Source organism: Aspergillus affinis, assembly GCF_023601865.1.
Source record: "Aspergillus affinis strain CMG 70 chromosome Unknown NODE_30_length_300691_cov_86_450199, whole genome shotgun sequence".
Taxonomy (NCBI): domain Eukaryota; kingdom Fungi; phylum Ascomycota; class Eurotiomycetes; order Eurotiales; family Aspergillaceae; genus Aspergillus; species Aspergillus affinis.
Window position 1 is genome coordinate 280,703 of NW_026515811.1, and position 19,989 is coordinate 300,691.

The window sequence follows — 19,989 nt, forward strand, 5'->3', positions numbered from 1 at the left end:
CGCCGCTTTATCGCCCTTGCCGCTTTACACTTACTACAAGACGCCCGACGGTGCTACAGAGACAGAGTAGATGCGGAGTAACAACAGACACAGAAGAAGACAGACAGCTTATGCTGGTGGTCGCTCTCAATTCGGTCTGAACGGTCAGAGATTTCGGCTGGTTGCGTTATCACTTCTCAGAGTGACGCTGCCCTATATGCTCGTCTTTGAGATGAGACCATTTTTCTCTCAACCTGTCCTCTCCAGGTCTCAAGGGTGCTTTCGAGTACTGGTGATCGTCTAGAAGCGAGCCTGTCTTACTCTTGCTCTGCAAAAGAGCAGAAACTGAAGGAGAGAAGGTCACGTGCGCCTGCTTGATGTCTTATGTGGCCTCAGGTGTCGAGATTCAGGCATCGATGACCGGAAAAAGACCCCTCGACGGTTGGAGAGTCCTCCATAAGTTCTGCGTGTTGATGGTTTTAGTTCTACTCGCGAACTTGTTAGTCGTCGGATAGTAGAAAGGACCTGTCTGCCTATCCACGCAGAATATATCTCCTATCTCCTTTCTGGTTACCATCTACAATTCCAATCAGTCAACCCCACTCGGTCGTTGAATACTGCACCATTGACCCCTATCCTGAGCGCAAAGAGGAATACTAAAGACCCTGAGACCAGCTAACATCTTTGATGATGATCGAACGATCAAGGACGCGCAACAGAATGCAGGAGATTAATAAACAGAAACGCACCATTCGGAGCCGTTAAGTTAACATCCGAGGATCCACTGGCAGCCTGATTGTGACACTAAAGTAGTCAGTCCCTGGTGGAGCCATCAAATGGCGATGCTTGATAGTCAACGCGAATGGACTACGACGTCTCTGCTAATTAATGGCTGACCAGACTGACAATGAATCAAACCATGCATCATTCCTCGTTGGTGGACGGCGGAACGTGCCTTTCCGGTCTCACGTGTCGCTGCTGCTTTCTCTTTTCTTCATCGCCGTTTTCTTTTCACATTCGCCTCTTTCCCAACCTGCCCACTCATTGAGTCCTGGGAATGATTACACCATGGACGTGCTTCTAGATGTACTCGACACCTGGTGTTTGACCGGTTTTACGCGACCATTCTCCCTCGACCTACTCCCAAATTCTTCGAGCATCCGTCTCTCGCCAACGGCACCGAATGGGACAATCTGAATCAGAACATTAACCGCTATGTCGAGATCACTCCATCCCAATGGGCCGTTCAAAGCAGTTGGCCGAGGGAGAATATCCTGCGGCAGGGGCTGAGTTTGTTTCTCATTGCATGGTACGCATTAACCTTTCGGATTCTGCAAAACATCGCGACTGATGGAAACTTTGGAATAGGGGCTTTGGAACCGTTCTATACTTCATCAGCGCAACCCTATCATTCTACCTCGTATACGACAAACGCGCCATGAAGCACCCGAAGTTCCTCCGCAACCAGATCCGTCTCGAGATCAAACAAGCCATGCTATCGATGCCCGGCATGGCCGTCCTGACCGCGCTGTGCTTCGTGGCCGAGGTGCGAGGGTACACCAAACTCTATGACTTCCCCGAGGAAGGTCCCTTTGCGCTCTATACCTATCTGCAGTACCCGCTTTTCATCGCCTTCACGGACTGCGGTATCTACTTTATCCACCGCGGCCTGCATCACCCGTGGGTTTACAAGCACCTGCACAAGGCGCATCACAAATGGATCGTGTCGACGCCGTTCGCCAGCTATGCCTTTCACCCGGTGGATGGGTTCAGTCAGAGTTTCCCGTATCATCTGTACCCCTTCATGTTTCCCCTTCAGAAGGTTGCCTACTTAGCCTTGTTTGTCTTTGTGACGATTTGGACCGTCATGATTCGTGAGTAACTCTTCGCTCCCCATGTCTTGTCCAGTTTGTGCTGATCAGAGTAGATGACGGAGAGTATGCCTTGAACTCGCCGGTGGTCAATGGGTCCGCGTGCCATACCATCCACCATTATTACTTCAACTACAACTACGGCCAGTTCACCACCCTGTGGGATCGCCTCGGCGGATACCGGAAGCCGAACCCCGAACTCTTTGACCGCGAGGAACGGCTGAAGAAGGACCAGATCGAAAAACAGATCCAGGAAATGGAAAGACTCGTCAAGGAAGTCGAAGGCGAAGACGACCGCTGCTACGAAATGGAAGCCAAGAAGACCCGGTAAGGCGACCTGATTTAACTCACTTAGTAATTAATGCTTAACTTCGACCAATGTACTGTATAGTATTAGCTTTTATTTAATTCAGAGATGTTTGGGTGGGTCAGGAAATAGTGATCGCGTAAGGAGTAGTGGAATGTTTAATCGCACTGCGACAGAAAATCAGGAGTTCGCCGGATGCCTCCCGGCGTTCTTGAAGGGTCAAGGGAGTATAACTTTGCGACTTCACCGCATGTCGTCGGAAGGCGCTGGACTTCCGCCCTCTCCACCACCGCGTCCATCCACTCCTACATAACCCTTCACAATTCCTGCCCGCTCATACGATCCCAGAAGGGACCGGACCTAGGTCCATCCCTGATAGGATTCGACTGTCTCCATAATTTCTGTCTCGAGAAGGCGTCGGTTCCAGACAGCTATAAATGCGCATTCTTTACACTCCTTCGAGCCTTTAACCACACGGAATTCTCGGACTCAGACTCGGACTAATTCTTCAATTCAATTGACATAGAGAGAGAGAGAGAGAATGCATTTCGCACGACGCGCTCACCGCGCCCTCTCTTCTCACTCGACGAGACAATTATCCACGCCCACCAAATCCGCATCCACCCCTTCCGGCCTCTCCATCAACTCGCCCCGACTATGGGATACACTTCACGAAACTTGCGAATGGGGATCTGCCCATCGCTACGGCGAGTTCGTTCCCTTGCCCTTCCTTATCCCTGCAAAATATTCCCCATATTCCCCAGTCTAGTCCTAAGATACTAATTACATGTCCAGAACACGTGAAGAAACCGGCATGGCGCGCCTCACGCTCACTGACCCCGACGCGCAAGTCCGTCGCTGGCTAGCCGACGAGGTCAAAAAGCTAGACTGCACTCTCGTCGTCGATCAGATGGGCAACATGTTTGCGCGACGGACAGGTCGACGTCGTTCGCAGGCTCCGATGACGGCCATGGGCAGTCATTTGGATACTCAGCCCCGAGGAGGTCGGTATGATGGGATCTTGGGTGTGATAGCTGCGTTGGAGGTTTTGAGGACGATGAATGAGAGTGGGTATGATACGGAGTTTGATGTTGGGTTGGTCAATTGGACGAAGTATGTCCCCTTTTCTCTTTTTTCTTTTCTTGCTGGATTGTCTGGTCTATTGGTCCAGGTATGAACTGGATAGATATGTACAATTGTATGGGTGGTGAAGTGTAGATGCTAACCAGTGAATGTGATGAACAGCGAAGAAGGCGCCCGATTTCCTAAGTCCATGTGCTCCTCTGGCGTCTGGGCCGGCGGCATCCCCATTCAAGCGGCCTGGGATCTGCGCGACATTCACAACCCGGCCGTGGCGCTGCGGTCCGAACTGGAGCGAACCGGCTGGCTTGGGGACGCGGCCTGCTCGCCGACTGGCGTGCCGCTAGGAGCGCACTTTGAGCTGCACATCGAACAGGGTCCGATTCTGCTCGAGACCGGGCGCTCGCTAGGCGTCGTCCAGGGGGCCCAAGGGTACCGGTGGCTTTCGGTCACGGTGCACGGGCGGGACGCGCACACGGGGACGACACCGCTCAGCGCGCGGAAGGATCCGCTGCTCGCGGCGTCGAAGATGATCGCTGCGTCGAATGCGGTGGCGCAGAGACATGGCGCGTTGGCGTCTACGGGGGTGATCAAGACGCCGGCGAATGCATCCACGAACACGGTTGCGTCGCAGGTTGACTTCACCTTGGATATTCGTCATCCGCAGGACAGTGTGGTTGAGGCCGTGCAGAGGGGGTGTCTCGAGGCGTTCGATGAGATCGCGACGCAGGATGGTAAAGGCGTCTCGTTTGACTGGAAGCTGGACACGGATTCAGCGGCCGTGCAGTTCGATAGTGACTGCACCCGGGCGATCCAGAAAGCTGCTGACGCGCTGGTCGGACCGCAGCAGTGGATGAATATGGTCAGCGGTGCTGGACATGATAGCGTGTATACGAGTCGGCATTGTCCCACGGCGATGATCTTTGTGCCGTGTCGCGACGGAGTCAGTCATCACCCGGAGGAGCATTGTAGTCAGGATGATTGGTAAGTTCTCCTTGGTTGATGTCTTGTATCAGATGGGATTGCTAATTTGAGATAGTGCTTTGGGAGCTCAGGCTCTGCTGGAGTCAGTGGTCAACTATGACCAGTTGCGGGCCGAGAGAGAGTGATATATAGTGAATTGGGGTGGTAGGGAAGTATCAAACGTTGTAGATTGAAGGTCCCGGGGTAGTGGGCAAAAGTAAAACTAATACGGAGCTTGTTATATTTGCTTTTATTTCTTATTGTAAATAGACTCTTAAAAAAGAACCGTGGCGATGAATCGATTGATCCTGTACATGTAGGCCTTCTAGATGCCTCAGGTGTAACTGCCAAGCCATGGCCATTTTATGTCTGCAACACCATGGAAGACTCTTTCTTCCTACATCCATCTCACCCATCTCATCATCACTACAATCAGAACACTCGACTCAGACATCTAAATTGCTCATTTCGTGATGATCCTTGATGACTGCGGTGTCCGCCCCACACCTAGAACGTCTACCAGATTCCCTCGGACTAGATGGATATATCCCTCCCAACATATTCATTACATCCAAAGAAAAAGATGACAAAAACGGACCAATGCTTATATTCAATATTCCCTCTTATTGAAAGTCGTCTCTGAAGAACCAAGACAAAATGAATGGTTCGCATAAAAAAATACTAAACCCCCACGACATCCACCGTCCCCACCCTGTCGTCGGAAGGCGCACCGAATGTCCTCGGAGGGCTCGACGAGATTGGTAGTTGAAACCAGTTGATAACCGGCCTCTTCTGCCCTTATCAAATACCCAGAAATATCCCGCTTGAGTTCCCTGTGCCTCCTACCCCTCTAAACAACATTATCATCCCCCCCCCCTTTGAGGCCGATACAGCCAGCAGCAATATGTCCGCCCGTCGCCCGATCTACATCAACCCCGCGGCCGGCCCTCTGCGCCGCCATGAGGCGTCCCGACAAACCCATGACGTGCGCGAATTCCACAAGTCTTTACCTGACTATGCGCCCTCCCCGCTAGTCCCGTTGCCCTCGCTGGCGCAGGAACTCGGCGTTCGCGCCGTCTTCGTCAAAGACGAAAGCAACCGGTTCAGACTCCCATCGTTCAAAGTCCTCGGTGCCTCGTGGGGCTGCTATCGCGCAATTGCGCAAGTTCTGGGCCTCGAGCCGACGGTCGGGGTGAGCGGGTTGAAGGTTGCGTTGGCGGGGAAGGAAGTCTCGGTGTTTGCGGCCACAGAGGGGAATCATGGTCGGGCGGTTGCGTTCATGGCGAAGCTGTTGGGGATTCCAGCGAGCATCTTCGTGTCGAGCAGTATGGCGGAACGCACGAGGGAGTTGATTGCGAGTGAAGGGGCGACCGTGCAGGTTGTGGACGGGTGTTATGATGCGGCGGTCATGGAGGCGGATTCTGCGGCGAAGGCCACGCCTGGGGGTGTCCTGGTGCAGGACACGGCGTTCGAGGGCTACGAGGATGTCCCGGCTTGGATTGTCGAGGGGTATTCGACGTTGATGGCGGAGGTGGATGAGCAGTTGGCGGACCAGGCGCTGCGATGTGATCTGATGATTACCCCCGTGGGTGTTGGGAGTCTGGCGCATGCGGTGACGAGGCACTGTAAAGAGCGCGAGGATGGGCCGATCTCGGTGGTGGCCGTGGAGCCGGACACGGCGCCTTGTCTGTATGCGAGTCTGAAAGCCGAGAGGGAAGTCACTGTGACGACGTCCGCGACGATCATGAATGGCATGAACTGCGGGACAGTGTCGACTACCGCGTGGCCGGACTTGCAACGCGGTGTGGATGCCTCGGTCACCGTTTCGTCGTTTGAGACGCACTGCGCGCTGGAGTATTTGTCGGCGCGCTCGGTGACGGCGGGACCGTGCGGTGGTGCGTCGCTGGCCGCGTTGCGACGGTTGCGTCAGGTGCCAGAGGCCAGTTCATTGTTGAAAAAGGACTCTGTTCTGGTTCTACTGAGCACCGAAGGAGCTCGACCGTATCCCATCCCGAGGGACCTTTCGGTGGATGATTCCGTCGGTCTCACCCAGGCTCTCACGCAGATCAACTCCTCCAACCCATCCCTGTCCGTGACGGACGGAGTCGGCGAGACGGGTATCGCAGATTATCTGGCCGAGTGGTTCGCGTACCGCGACATTGAGCATCACCGACTGGAAACAGTGTCCGGACGGCCATCGATTGTGGGTGTCCTGCGTGGCACCGGTGGCGGCAGATCTCTTATGTTCAACGGCCACGTCGACACCGTCAGTCTTTCCACCTACGAGAAGGACCCTCTTTCCGGGGGGTTAGGTGAACGAAACGGCCAGCCCGTCGTGCTGGGCCGCGGCAGTCTCGACATGAAGGGCGGTCTCGCAGCCGCCATGGCCTCAGTATCTAGCATCAAAGCCAGCGGAGAAATTCCCCACGGGGACGTGATCATCGCGGCCGTCTCCGACGAAGAAGACGCCTCGCAAGGCACGCGCGATCTTATCGCTGCAGGCTGGCGCGCCGACGCCGCCGTCATCATGGAACCCACCATGGGCGAGATCATCACAGCACATAAGGGCTTCCTCTGGGTCGAGATCGACATCCTTGGCGTCGCCGCACACGGATCCGATCCCGCCAGCGGCGAAGACGCCATCCTCTCCGCGGGCTGGTTCCTGCGCGCTCTCGAGCAATACCAGAGCCAGCTACCTGTCGACGACACACTAGGCCAAGCCTCCCTACACTGCGGACTGATCCAAGGCGGCGAAGAACCGTCTTCCTACCCAGCCAAATGCACCATCACGGTCGAATTCCGAACCGTCCCCTCCCAAACGGGAGAATCCATCCTCAACGACCTATCCCAACTCTTGAAGGGGATCAGTCACGAGAACCCCCGTTTCCGGTCCTCAGAACCGCGCATCACGATGTCTCGTCCGATGCAGAAGTTGCCGAATGATCATCCCTTTGTCACACAGGCCGTCAAGTGGGCAGGCTCGGTGCTAGGTGAATCTCCAAAGCTGGTATCGGGTTCGTTCTGGTGTGATGCTGCCTTCTTGACCGATGCTGGGGTTCCGTCCATCGTGTATGGACCTAAGGGTCAGGGGTTGCATGGGAAGGAGGAGTGGGTGGAGGTGGGGAGCCTACGACAGATGGAGGGGGTTTATACGCGGTTTATTCGGGAATTTTGTCAATGAGATGAGATGGTGAGTTAGATGGTTTGAGATGACGCGATGTATATATGTAGCATGACTGAATAAGACACGGACTGCCCATGAACATGAACATGAACATCAAAAAACAAAGCAACCAACGAAAATAGACTTGTTACTAGGGCATCAGGAAGATCGAAAGATGCAAGCTAGACGGAATAACTAGGGTAGATAGGTAGAAAGAACGGTAGAAACTACTGCGAATGCAAGAAAGGCCAGCTTTCTGACCGCAATACCATTACCTAGCTACTAGACCTTGCAACATCAGACATCAGACATTCATCTTTTCTCCATCCTTCCATTGTATCACCATCCAATCTAGAGTCCTTTTTCATAAACATAAAAGACAACCGCCTAACTTCACGTGAAGAGAAGAAGAAGCCTCCCCTTTCAGTAATAGTTACATGCAAAGATAATAAAGTACCTAAGAGAAAGTCCGATGCTTGAAGCCTGAAGCCTTAGGACCAGTTTGTCCTATCAGCCGAGTACCAAATAGAATACCGAATATCGAATACCTAATGCCGAAAACGCCTATGCACCGAGTCCGAAGTACCTGTGAGGTAGTAATGTATGAAGTAGAGTACCTTAGTTCGTGGTACCGGGTTGTTCAGAGGGAAGGAAATTAAGGAGAGAGAAAGAAAGAAAGAGAGATTAAGTGGAAGCCCATTCGACGACTTCCAATGCACACATGACAAGAATGAGAGTAGAGGGCAAGATCCTAAAGACATCGGTTAGTGATCGGGAGTGATGGATGAAGTGCAGTGTAGACGGGGAAACATACCACACAACGTAGCTTTGGAATAATAATTTCGACATAGCGCCGACAAAAACGTTGTTGATCTGACAGATCTGCGCCAGCTGCAGCGCCGACGGCGCGCCCGTGAGCAGGAAGCAGACAATGATGAAAATCGGATCGTCCAAGATGCTGACAGGGACGTATTTGGCCAGGAGAGCGAGCAACGGGGCCATGAAGAGAGTCGGAAGCAGCATGCGCGCTACCAGGGACGCGATGATCAGCTTGCGCTCCTCACCGGGTTCCTCCATATCCTCCATGGCCTCCTTGGGCAAGGTGTTTCGCTCCAGGTTGGCGCCGAGAACCACGAGAATCAACGGCACCGCGACCTGTCCGTTCTGGTTGATGGCGCGAGTGACCGAGTTCTGCACAAAGGTACCCTCCTCGAAGAAGAGCTTCTGCAGTGCCGGGACGGACGCGACCACGATGGCCACGAGCATTGCCCAGAGAGGCGGGTTCATGAACCCCCACGCTCCACGGAAAAACTTCCGCGTCCACATGCAGACAAGCGAGATGACCTTCTGCAGCCGCGTGGGGAGTTTCTGAAACGCCTTGCCGGTCGCCGTCTCCCAACCGCCGGCGACGCGACCGCCGAGACGGCGCGTGGAGGTCCGCACGCGCGAGATCACCCCCGTCTTGGACTGGTCATCCTCAGAGGGCAGTTCGACGTTGGGGAAGCAGAGAATATCGCCGTGGGTGCTCTGTCGGGGCAGGAAATCCCCACGTGGCGGGGCCCCAAGCAGGCGAGGGTGTTCCTCGTGGGTAGACTCGTGCGCTGGCAGTTTGGTATACGAGTAAGTGCGCGGGTTGACCGGGGTTTGGTCGCCGGAGCGAAACTCGTTCGTCTCGTCATCGTCGCCCGTCGACGAGCCGCTCAGCAAATCCTCCGAGCTTCGAGTTCTGATGAGCGGTTCGTCGGGATCGATTTGCTCCGGGTTGTCGGTGTATCGCGCCTGACCTTGCTCGACACGAGTGGGCCCTTCCTCCCTCTCGGCTTCTTCAAGGTATCGTTCACGGGGAGCGAGAAGGACGTGGTATCCCCAGCTCCAGCGGACCAGCTGGCCCAGTTGCTGGAAGATTAACAGGTAAAGAATTCCTCGGGCTGCCACTTCGTCGTCGTTGTCGTTGGGTACCCGATCCCAGTGCAGACCTTTCAACGTCTGCGATAAGGACATGACCAGGGAGATCGGAAGCGAGTTCGAGTTGCCAAACACCTGCAAGGCCGGTCAGTAACCTGTTTCAACCATTGACCGACATTTCACATTGTTCCGGGGACTCACCGCCATGGCCGTGAGGAAGTTGGCCGCCCGTTTCTTGAAGCGGAAACATCGGGCTACCACGAATGCGCAGAGATAGGAAATAAAGGTTTGCACGACGAAGATCACGGGAATGATGGCGAGGTCGGTGAGTTTATCAGCCGTCAATTGGGAGCCGAGCTTGGTGAAGACTGCAAGGGACGTCGATTAGCCAAAGTTTCTTTGAAGTATGGAGGGGAAAAATAGATAAAGGAAGACATACTCAGGCACGGCGTGAAAAGAGTGACGTTCAGATTGGCAACCAGTTTCTGCGCATCGGCATCGAACAAGCCCTGTCGAGCTGCGATGTAGCCGGGCAGACTGACGCAGATGACTTCCAGGACGGCCTCGAAGACCAGGAGGATGAGGTTCAAGAAGGAAGGATGACTGGAATGAGGGACATTTTGGAGGAGACCGGGCGAGATGCCCATTTCGGACTGCGTCATGAGCTGACGAGGCACCAGGGAGGAGAGGTGGGCATTTTGAAAGGACCTGGGAGCACTAAAAATGGCCATGAGACAAGGGAGGTGGTTTTCCGGACGGTGTATGAAGGAGTGAAGGGAAAAAATCGAGCTGTAGAGGCGCAGAAGATGCGAATGGCATGGAAACCGCGTGAACCGAAATAAGGTTGGATCTGGGGGAAGGTTGGGCGGAAGGAGAGGGACTGAGAGTACTGAGTAGTAAGGGAGTGGGCGAGAACAAAAGAAAAGAACAGAGTGAGCGAGGCGGTGCTGAAGAGTTTAGTTCACGGTGACCTTACAGGACGAAGAATGATGATGGCGACATGTTGCAAACCAACGCTCCGATAGGCGCGTGGGTGAACTGCCAAGGCGGCGTCCAAGATTCGCTTATCTCCTTTACATTTCTCTCTTCCCTTTCATTTCCTCTTCATATTCTCCGTTACGCAAACCTAGAATCGCCAGTGTTACTTCCACTTGATAATAGCAGTGTCAGCAAAAGCTGCCTCTCCGCCATCTGCCTCCGCCGACCACCTCCGACCGATCCTCCCGTCGCAATGGTTCGCGGTGAACAGTATCCCGCTTGGCATTTCGGCAAGGGGTGCGACCAAGATAGCGATCCCGATGATGTGATATGGACGGTGATATCATGACCGAGCCGTGATAAAAGTGCGCTGTCTCCGCACTTGTCATTCCCATATCTTGGCCATTGCCACTAGCATCGCCGGGTTGACGCCAGATTGCGTACGAGGGAATCCATCCTGGATGACGCCATGGTGGACTCATCCCGACCGCGGCGCATCCACTCACCGTGCAGGATCCAGCATCCTGGGCCGCTTGTTTACCTGGTCAGAACTACTACATTTGCTGTTCCGTGTATCGCCCCGGATTTTGAATTCGTTGCAGGTCTCAGGTCACTCGGTCGTCTCAGTAGGGCCTTGCTTGCAGGCGACGAAACTTTACTCCGCGACTCTGGACCTCTCATGGGACTGGTTCTCCCCGGATGCGTCCTGTCTTTGACCGGTGCTTGAAGGTTTACGTTCCACAACGGTTGGGTAGCGTCTAGAATCACCTACTGGGATTCTTGATTGACAGTGCTCTACAGTAGAGGAGCATGGAAGAGAAAAGTCTATTTCGACGGACTTCTGCACGGATTGACATGTCCTTTAGAATATCGCTGCACATCTGTCCCCAGCACATAGTTAAAAACTATATTTAGAGAATTTAGAGAGTGAAGGCTGCCTCCACAGCGAACAAGAAGAGATAGGCCAACGGCTCCTATCCAATCCGAGGCAGAAGACATGCCAATCAAGTACTTTTGTGCCACACGTGCAACGACAACGCTATTAGTCTACTATGGCCGTGTAATGCAGCAGCGTGTAGATCATTGATTTGATCAGTCTGCCCGACTGACGATGACTTCATCGGGCCCAATGATATCAGCCCACACGCAACGGAGGCAAGCCCTTCAGCGCTACCCCAGACCGGCGGACCGGGGAAGCCTGTATCTTATTGACGGAGGGTTGTTTGCTTGATGCTGTCCCAGATTGCGCGTCCGGTCTGTCTCATTGGAAACACTACTCCGTCCTAGTATCAAGAATCAACTGATCGCAGTGCCAGATTATCGGCCTTCGTCCCGTCGGTCATTCCCCTTTGCTAGCCCCATCCCGTAATTCCGCGCGACCCCGGCGTCAGGGCCCCGAGGTTATTTTGTCTTTGGGGGACTTTCATTGGCGGAAGCATCGTGGAAAAGTGAAACGTTGTCTGACGGACTGAACGGACTGACTGGTGGTGGCAACAGTTGCCACTCTTTCGTGGAGTGGAAGGCAGAAGCAACGCATTCCGCCGTGGCTGAGACGCTCGCCGGCTGACTCAGCGTCGGGCAGCTGCTGCCTGGGGCCTGCCATTGGTCGGCGTCGCGTCCGGATCATCCTTGATGTTAAATTTTAATTGGCATTTTCATACTGTGGCTCAGGATATTTAATTTAATTTTGAGGATCGTTCTTCCTCCTCGAATGGATGATGGTCATGATGATGGATGGTCCAAACGGCAGCGAATACCATTAATGAATGCATGACTGAGGCAGCAAATCGTGTTGCCTCCCGCCCTGCGCTTTTTTCCCTCAATTCTGCCCTTTTTTCCTTATCTCTTCAACGCCCGACTGACTTCTTCTTCCCCCCCCCCACTTCTTCTTGTTCTCTCCTCGTGTTTCTTGTGCTGTTCTTCTTCCTTCTTTTTCGTCCCCTTTCTCATTTGTACTTGTTTATTCGATATTGTCTATCCCCTTAAAAGATCGTTCCTTCGGCCTGGGACTCTCGACTGAGCGTCCTCTTCCCCCTCCTCTTTCTGATTTTCCGATGGCTTGATTCCGTGTCCCACGCCTATAATTACACCTTCGTCGTTTCTCCACTGCTTCCGGGACAACCTGACCGGAAGAAATCGCTTCTGCCTTCGCTTGGTCGACCAGTCGTCCTCTCCTTTGGCGAAATTCTCATCATTATCGTGCCACGCCGTCGGTTTCCTTGGCCCTGTTCGCGACGCGAGAGCCCCGTTCTCTTGGTCCTTGACTTGACTTAGTTTGCCCGGTTTTCCCGGTTTCCGACCGCCCCGACGACGTTTTGCCCTTTTGCCCCCACACCGATTCCCCTCTCCCTTTCCCTTTTATGGTCCAGATTCGGTGGCTGTGCGAGACTGTGCGAGACCGCGATTGCTTTTGGACGTCGACCGCTACCCACAATCGGTAATTTGTATAACTCTCGTCGACCATGGGCTCCGAAAGGGAAGTCGTTGCGGAAATCCCGCCGCAACCAGAGTTGGACACCAAGTCCGATACCACGGACGGCGACCTCTCGTCGTCCCTCACGTCACCCGCCGTTCCGACTCTTCGCTCGACGCGCGACACCTCCGGCGGGCTCAGCGCCTCGTCTACACATCTCGGTCAACTCAATGCCGCCCGTCGGGGTGAGGGCAGTGCCCCGCGATCTCAGGGTCCGCTCCCCGCGCGACCTCAGCCGCAACCGTCGATGAGCGGCGTGGCCCCGGGAGGATTGAATCAGGATATCATGGCCAAAATGAAGGCCTTCTCGCTCTCACGACAGGGAGCTCCTCCGACACTGCCGCATGCCGTCTCGACCGGTGCGGTCCCGCGGTCCCCCGACGCCGTCCGGTCGCCTCCCGGACAGCCTGCCAACGGTCCTTTGGCAGGGTCCATGGGAGGACGGCTGCCGCCCGTGGCCCGCCCCAGCAACAAAAACTGGCAATCCTCCCCTTCGATCCAAGCGTCCTCACCGTCGAATTCCCCGAAGCCCGGCGGACTGGCCGCCAAACGTATGAAGCCCGGGTTGAAGTTGTCGGATGCCACGGGGCCGAGCGACTCATCCGGCGACAAACCTGCCCAAAACGGCGCTCCCACCGAGTCGGCTTTCAGCAAATACTCCGAATACATTGACACGCAGGCAGGGACGTTAAACTTCAAGAACAAGGCTGTTCTTCACGGCGGTGGAATCGAGTTCTCCTCTGGACATAGCTTCAAAATCTCACTAGACGAGGTGGTCCACATGGACGAGCTAGGGAAAGGCAACTACGGAACGGTTTACAAGGTTCGACATAGTCGGCCGCACATGCGCAAACCGGGCATGGGACTGCGAGGCATCGTCAGTCGACCCGACGAGTCAGATACACCGAAACCGAACGACAACTTGTCAGGTATAATCATGGCGATGAAAGAGATCCGCCTTGAATTGGACGAGAGCAAGTTTGCCCAGATCATCATGGAGTTGGAAATTCTCCACCGGTGTATCTCGCCGTTCATCATTGATTTCTACGGCGCCTTCTTCCAAGAGGGCGCTGTTTATATCTGCGTCGAGTACATGGATGGCGGCTCGATTGACAAACTCTACAAGAACGGCATCCCCGAGAGTATCCTGCGAAAAATGACGTTGTCGACGGTCATGGGTCTAAAATCCCTCAAAGATGATCACAACATCATCCACCGCGACGTCAAGCCCACGAATATCCTCATCAACAGTCGGGGACAGATCAAGATCTGCGATTTCGGCGTCAGCGGAAACCTAGTTGCCAGCATTGCGAAGACCAACATCGGTTGTCAGAGCTACATGGCCCCCGAACGGATCGCGGGCGGGGGTGTGCAGCAGTCTGGATCGACCGGCGGCGGAACCTACAGCGTCCAGAGCGATGTTTGGAGCTTGGGCCTGTCCATTATTGAATGTGCCATCGGGCGCTACCCATACCCGCCGGAGACGTTCAACAACATCTTCAGCCAATTACACGTAAGTCGCGCTGTCATCCCATGACAAGCATCCTTTCTAACGTGATCTCTGATAGGCAATTGTCCATGGCGACCCTCCCACCCTTCCAGAATCAGGATACTCCGAGGATGCGCACGCATTTGTCCGCGCGTGCTTGGACAAGGTCCCCAGCAATCGTCCTTCGTATAGCACGCTGCTGCGACACCCCTGGCTTGCACCCCTCATGCAACCGCCTTCGGCCGATGACGGCGAATCGCAACCAGCGGCCGAACACCCGCCGTCGTCCGCCACCGAGGATGAGGAAGTGGCCATCTGGGTCAAAGAGCAACTGGCGCAGCGCGGGGAGTCACCCGGGGCCGACGACAAGCCCGCTCTGCATGCCGTGGCGCTAGACGCCGTCCCCGGCAGCCCTTTTCTCGACGACCCTTCTACCATGAGCTTGCCCGCCTGATCCGATCACCCTTATCTGTGCTCATCAACTTATCTCCGACCCCTTCCACATCCACCTAGATAAACCTACTTCTTGCATCTTTTGCGCAGCTCCCAGTAGGAACTGCACTTGATACCGGACCACTGAAAAGCTCCGGCGCGGGTACCTCTACGCCTGGTGATAAGGCGATGAAGGACACTTCGATGCGTCCGAGCTGGAAGTGTTCGAGTGTTGACCCATTAGCACATTTTTCATTCTCTTTCCCTCCCATCCCCTTTCTCTCCTCTTTGGAATTCTCCTTGATTTGTGGGATCCCCCTTTACCCTTTTCCTTTGAGACCTCAGGATCTAAACAGACTTGACGTGACTGATATACCGTCATATGTTCGATATGTATAACGACTGTGAAGACGTGAGACATGGTATCTGCAATGACTTTTTCTTTTCTTTTCATTCTGGGGGATATTGGCCACAAGTCCGTCACATTGCAGAGAATGAAGTGTGTATTTAGCATAAACAATCCTAGAATTCCTACATTTATTCCCTCTATACTCCGTATATCGTAGAGCAGTCGCCGATCAAAGGCCGAGATTGGTAAGCCGTGCTGAGCAAGCACGTCACGTGGTCTTTGGCGATGATGACATCGCAGGAGAATTTTGGCTGATTTCGGTCTGAAGACTAAACAATAAAAGACCAGAGTCGCCGTGCATTGCATAATTGTTGTTGGCCGCAGGGATCCGGTCTGATCTTGAGCCCCGTCAATTGGTCCATCCGCCCTCACCCTCGTGTTCTCCTGCTGCTGTCATTCGGGGATTCGCCTCCATCGCTCCGCCAAACACCGAAAGAAGCTTCGCCGCTTTCCCTTCCCCGCCAGCTTACCCATCCGTTTCTTATCCTGTCCACTCCTCGCTTCCTTTTTTTCTTCCTCCCCCCTCCTTCTACCCCTCCATTTAATCTCCATGCTCCCTCGCTCTTCTCTCCGTTCCCTTTCTGCCCAGGCTTCTAGGACCCGGCTTCTACAACGCCCTTCTGTTCGCCAATCCTCAATTCCTTCGTCGCTCTCTGTGACCGGACACAAGAGCATTGCAACCATTGCGCACCGAAACGCTGCGATTACCCCCTCCAACCGAGTCGCTCTGGCTACTCCCACATCTCGTCTCGCCTCCCTCTCCCGACACTTCTCGTCCACCTCGTCTGTGGCCGACGCAAGCAACATGGCTCCCATTGAGACGCATCAGTATGACTACATTGTTCTAGGCGGTGGTAGCGGAGGTAGTGGTAGCGGACGGAGAGCTGCCGGCTGGTACGGAGCGAAGACATTGATTGTCGAGAGCGGTCGCTCCGGCGGTACCTGCGTCAACGTCGGGTATGGTCCTTGGGCCTTGTGTTTTTGGGAGAGTTCGCTAACAGTAAATGGAATAGATGTGTTCCCAAGAAGATGACCTGGAACTTCGCCTCCATCAACGAGACCCTCCACGTTGGACGGGACTACGGATACGACATCCCCAAGGACGTGAACATCAACTACAAGCATTTCAAGGATATCCGGGACTCCACCATCACGCGCCTGAACGGCGCCTACGAGCGGAACTGGGGCCGCGAGGGCATCGATCTGGTGCACGGCCGGGCCGGGTTCGTGGAGCCCAAGACCATCGAGGTGGCTCTGGAGGATGGCACCAAGGCCCGGTACACGGCGCCTCATATCCTGATCGCGACCGGTGGACGGCCCACCATCCCTGACGTCAAGGGCGCCGAGCACGGCATTACCAGCGACGGATTCTTTGAGATTGAGGACCTGCCGCCGAAGATCGCCGTCGTGGGAGCCGGATACATCGCTGTCGAGCTGGCGGGCGTGATGGGCGCCGTGGGCGTCGAGACGCACATGTTCATCCGGGGCCAGGAGTTCCTGCGCAAGTTCGACCCCATGATCCAGAAGACCATGACGGAGCGGTACGAGGCCTCCGGCATCCAGCTCCACAAGAACCACGGCGGTTTCAAGGAGATCCAGCTCCTCCGGGACGGCAAGGGCAAGGATAAGTTGCTCCGACTGGTGAACCACGACGGATCCTCGATCGAGGTCAACGAGCTGCTGTGGGCCATTGGTCGTCTGCCTGAGGTCGAGGACCTGCACCTGGACGTTCCCGGCGTGAAACTGAACAACAGCGGATACGTCACCGTCGACGACTACCAGAACACCTCGGTGGACGGTATCTACGCTCTGGGTGACGTCACCGGCCACGCCGAATTGACTCCTGGTGCGTTCCCCCCTTACTACAACCGAATCATCCTCTCCGATCGCTAGTACTACTCATAAATTCAAGCCGTGCAAAGCTGACTGACTGATTCATAGTGGCCATCGCCGCCGGCCGCCAGCTCGGCAACCGCCTCTTCGGCCCCCCCGAACTCAAGGACTCGAAACTCTCCTACGAGAACATCCCCACGGTTGTCTTCGCCCACCCAGAAGTCGGCACCGTCGGTCTCACCGAGCCCGAGGCCCGCGAGCGCTACGGCGACGACCAGATCAAGATCTACAAGACCCGGTTCACGGCCATGTACTACGACGTGATGCCGGCTGAGGAGAAGAAGAAGAACCCGACCGAGTTCAAGCTGATCTGCGCCGGTCCCGAGGAGAAGGTCGTCGGTCTGCATATCCTGGGTCTGGGCGTTGGTGAGATGTTGCAGGGTTTCGGTGTTGCTGTGAAGATGGGCGCGACGAAGAAGGATTTCGATAGCTGCGTGGCTATTCATCCGACTAGTGCGGAGGAGTTGGTTACGTTGCGGTGATTAGATTAGGTAGAGATGTGTATATTGTCTGAAGTTAATCAATCCTGTTGATATTCTTGCTCATAATGGAAGTAAACTATAGATGTGTAGCATTTAGTGTTTTAACTACACTGGACGCTTGATTTATGTAGAAGGCAAAGTCCCCCGGGATGCGAAATAGAACGCGCTATAATTCTTAAAGAAAATCCGATGTAGACCGTCGTCCTTGATGTTCTCGCTATTCTAAAACATCTTGCAAGTTAATAACCCTTACCGAAGAGCTATGGATATTTCTCTTCCAATACCTGAGGCATGAACAATCAAATTCGAAACAGCAAATATCTCTTCTTCCCAAATAAACGTACGACCTTATTCATCTGCTTAGTTGGTCCAGTGATACTGTATTCATGCGAGTCAGTTATATATGGGTTGGTTCTTTTCTACCTGTCTGTCTGTCTGTCTATTTCCTGTTCTTCGATTTGATTGTTCGGTGAGGTGTCATTCAGATTTTGGTTTGGTTGTTTTCTGGCTGATGAGGTGGTGAGGGTGTTGGCTCTTTCTTTCGTTGTAGACATTTGAACTGTTATTCATGGATGATGATGTTTACCTATGGTGCTAGGAGTCTGTATTTAGGGGGATTGGTTAACTTGAAAAGCAAATTGAAGTATAATTGTTTAGTGAGATAAGAAGATTAAAGTCAGTAGTTGGAAATTGAGAGTATGATTAGAAGAGGCGATGACCCAAACTTAAAGAATCATCCCAGATATAGTAATTTTGCTCTCTACCTACTATAGGTAGAGAGTAGTGCAGATAGAAAGAAGATCTAGCAATGTGCAATATAAGTAATCAGATCTGTCTATTATCTCCTCGGAAAAGCTCGGAATTTCTCACTGATTTCGAGCAACGAGGCCGAGGAAAAAAAAAAAAAAAAAAAAAAGCACACGGACGGTCAGGCAGCGAGAAACTCTCAAGGTCCTCTTGGAAGTAAAAATTCTTATAGATGGGGCTGCCAAGAGTATGTGGCAAGTTGTTCTCATACTACCTTCAAATCTTCCTAGCTTCCTGGTCTGTCGTGTACAAAACAATTAACTATTCATATAAATTGACTAGGATCAAAAGAATCCATTCCGGGAACGCCGTAACTTCATAGCACCGATCGGTCATGCAAAAAGTCATTTCTTTCGTGATTTCATCCGTTCAGCCCTACGAGGCGCTTCCCCACAGCTTCTTCTGCCAAGCCGGCATCCACTTCCGATCTATCCGTCGGCGATTCGTGTCTGCCTTCTCCCTACGCGGTGAACCACATTGTTCTGGGCTGTTAACCATATCGTCAGTCTAGATGATTGAGGAGTCTGAACGTACAGCTCGTAGACCACGGAGGGTGTGCGTCTCCAGACTGATATACCGTGGTGGAGGGCGGAGAGGACGAGAGGGAGGAGAAGAAGGGTGAGGAGGGTAGGCGAGAGTCTAATTACACCGCAATTGAACTGATTAGTTGGGGCCGTTGCGGTGGAGGAAAGGATCATCGTACCGAGTAGGGAGGATGGAGATGTCGGTCGAGAGGTGGGTTTGTGTGAGAATGTTCTCTCCTAGGCCCATCTCGCTGTATGTATGTATTCTGTAGGTATGTAGGAGTGGAAGAGTTGCCCTAGCTCAAGCCTCCTACTGTATAGGTGTATAGCAACGACGTGTTCGTGATGATATCACTGAATCTGTCTGAATGACACTTGTACATCTGTGCTCCCTTTTAAATGTAACCATCCTTTACCGATTCCAGCCAAGGCGTGAATCCTGCTGCCTGGGGTCGTGATTGTGACTGACGGACTTCGGCTTCACATGAACCAAACATGCTGCCGCTGGTGGAACCGGCTTGGCTTGGTTGACCTAATAAAATTGGTCATGGTAGGTCCGTCATGTCTGGGGGTCTTGTCCTATGGGTCTTTTTTCTCTCTTTTCTGCTCTCTGTTTGGTCTCTCCGCCGTCGCGTTTCATTTCCACGTCGTGGACTTGCTTTTCTGGGTTAGGCGTTTTCAGCCCTATGAGGGCCTTTTCGCTTTTATTTTCAGGGGATGGGATGCGTGATGTTGGGTTGGCGTTCTTGGTCTTTTCTTTCTTTTCTTTCTTTTCTTTCTTTTCTTTCTTTTCCCTTTTCTGCTTCTGTCCCTGTCCTTTTATCATCACATCTCCTTGCATAGGTACCTGATTTCTGTCAGCTCGTCCAGTACACTTAGGATTTGATTTCATTCTCAATGACCCAACTAGGGTTCTCATCCTCGCATATGAAATACTCTGAATCCGATCTTGGATTCCACTATACCCCTGTCAGATCACTATCATGGGCTGAACGGATTCCGCTTCGATATTGTGACTATTCCCGCCTGTGATTTTATCTGCTTGCCTGTTCAGTGTCAGCACTACGTTCGCTATTTGCCATCTTGTCTTCCTCGATCGATGTGAAAGACAACAGTAACACTCGCTTCACCGCAAATATACCCAGAGTACACAAATACGGGGGGGGGGGGGGGGGGGGGGGGGGGGGGGGGGGGGGGGGGGGGGGGGGGGGGGGGGGGGGGGGGGGGGGGGGGG

At 53.7% G+C, this 19,989-nt stretch overlaps 6 protein-coding genes across 6 annotated transcripts; 4 read left to right on the forward strand and 2 right to left on the reverse strand.

Moving 5' to 3' along the window:
• Window positions 1-395: 395 nt before the first annotated feature.
• KD926_006119 (uncharacterized protein) lies at window positions 396-4,346 on the forward strand (the record flags this gene model as incomplete). Its single annotated transcript, XM_053099096.1, has 7 exons — window positions 396-478; window positions 1,064-1,288; window positions 1,348-1,853; window positions 1,907-2,177; window positions 2,953-3,270; window positions 3,403-4,221; window positions 4,277-4,346. The coding sequence occupies 7 exons, from the start codon at window positions 396-398 to the stop codon at window positions 4,344-4,346; spliced, it is 2,292 nt and encodes a 763-aa protein (XP_052957180.1).
• A 758-nt stretch (window positions 4,347-5,104) lies between these two features.
• On the forward strand, window positions 5,105-7,381 carry KD926_006120 (putative diaminopropionate ammonia-lyase; the record flags this gene model as incomplete). The annotated part of the gene is made up of 1 exon (XM_053099097.1): window positions 5,105-7,381. The coding sequence occupies one exon, from the start codon at window positions 5,105-5,107 to the stop codon at window positions 7,379-7,381; it is 2,277 nt and encodes a 758-aa protein (XP_052957181.1).
• Window positions 7,382-8,047: 666 nt separating this feature from the next.
• Window positions 8,048-9,999, reverse strand: KD926_006121 (Auxin Efflux Carrier superfamily; the record flags this gene model as incomplete). The annotated part of the gene is made up of 4 exons (XM_053099098.1): window positions 8,048-8,114; window positions 8,178-9,403; window positions 9,470-9,636; window positions 9,708-9,999. 4 exons carry the CDS (start codon window positions 9,997-9,999, stop codon window positions 8,048-8,050), a joined length of 1,752 nt encoding a protein of 583 aa, XP_052957182.1.
• Window positions 10,000-12,708: 2,709 nt separating this feature from the next.
• On the forward strand, window positions 12,709-14,662 carry pbs2 (mitogen-activated protein kinase kinase PBS2; the record flags this gene model as incomplete). Its single annotated transcript, XM_053099099.1, has 2 exons — window positions 12,709-14,232; window positions 14,288-14,662. The coding sequence occupies 2 exons, from the start codon at window positions 12,709-12,711 to the stop codon at window positions 14,660-14,662; spliced, it is 1,899 nt and encodes a 632-aa protein (XP_052957183.1).
• A 937-nt stretch (window positions 14,663-15,599) lies between these two features.
• glr1 (glutathione-disulfide reductase GLR1) lies at window positions 15,600-17,424 on the forward strand (the record flags this gene model as incomplete). Its single annotated transcript, XM_053099100.1, has 3 exons — window positions 15,600-16,006; window positions 16,063-16,895; window positions 16,991-17,424. 3 exons carry the CDS (start codon window positions 15,600-15,602, stop codon window positions 17,422-17,424), a joined length of 1,674 nt encoding a protein of 557 aa, XP_052957184.1.
• A 1,182-nt stretch (window positions 17,425-18,606) lies between these two features.
• Window positions 18,607-19,002, reverse strand: KD926_006124 (uncharacterized protein; the record flags this gene model as incomplete). The annotated part of the gene is made up of 3 exons (XM_053099101.1): window positions 18,607-18,718; window positions 18,766-18,870; window positions 18,935-19,002. The coding sequence occupies 3 exons, from the start codon at window positions 19,000-19,002 to the stop codon at window positions 18,607-18,609; spliced, it is 285 nt and encodes a 94-aa protein (XP_052957185.1).
• Window positions 19,003-19,989: the final 987 nt, after the last annotated feature.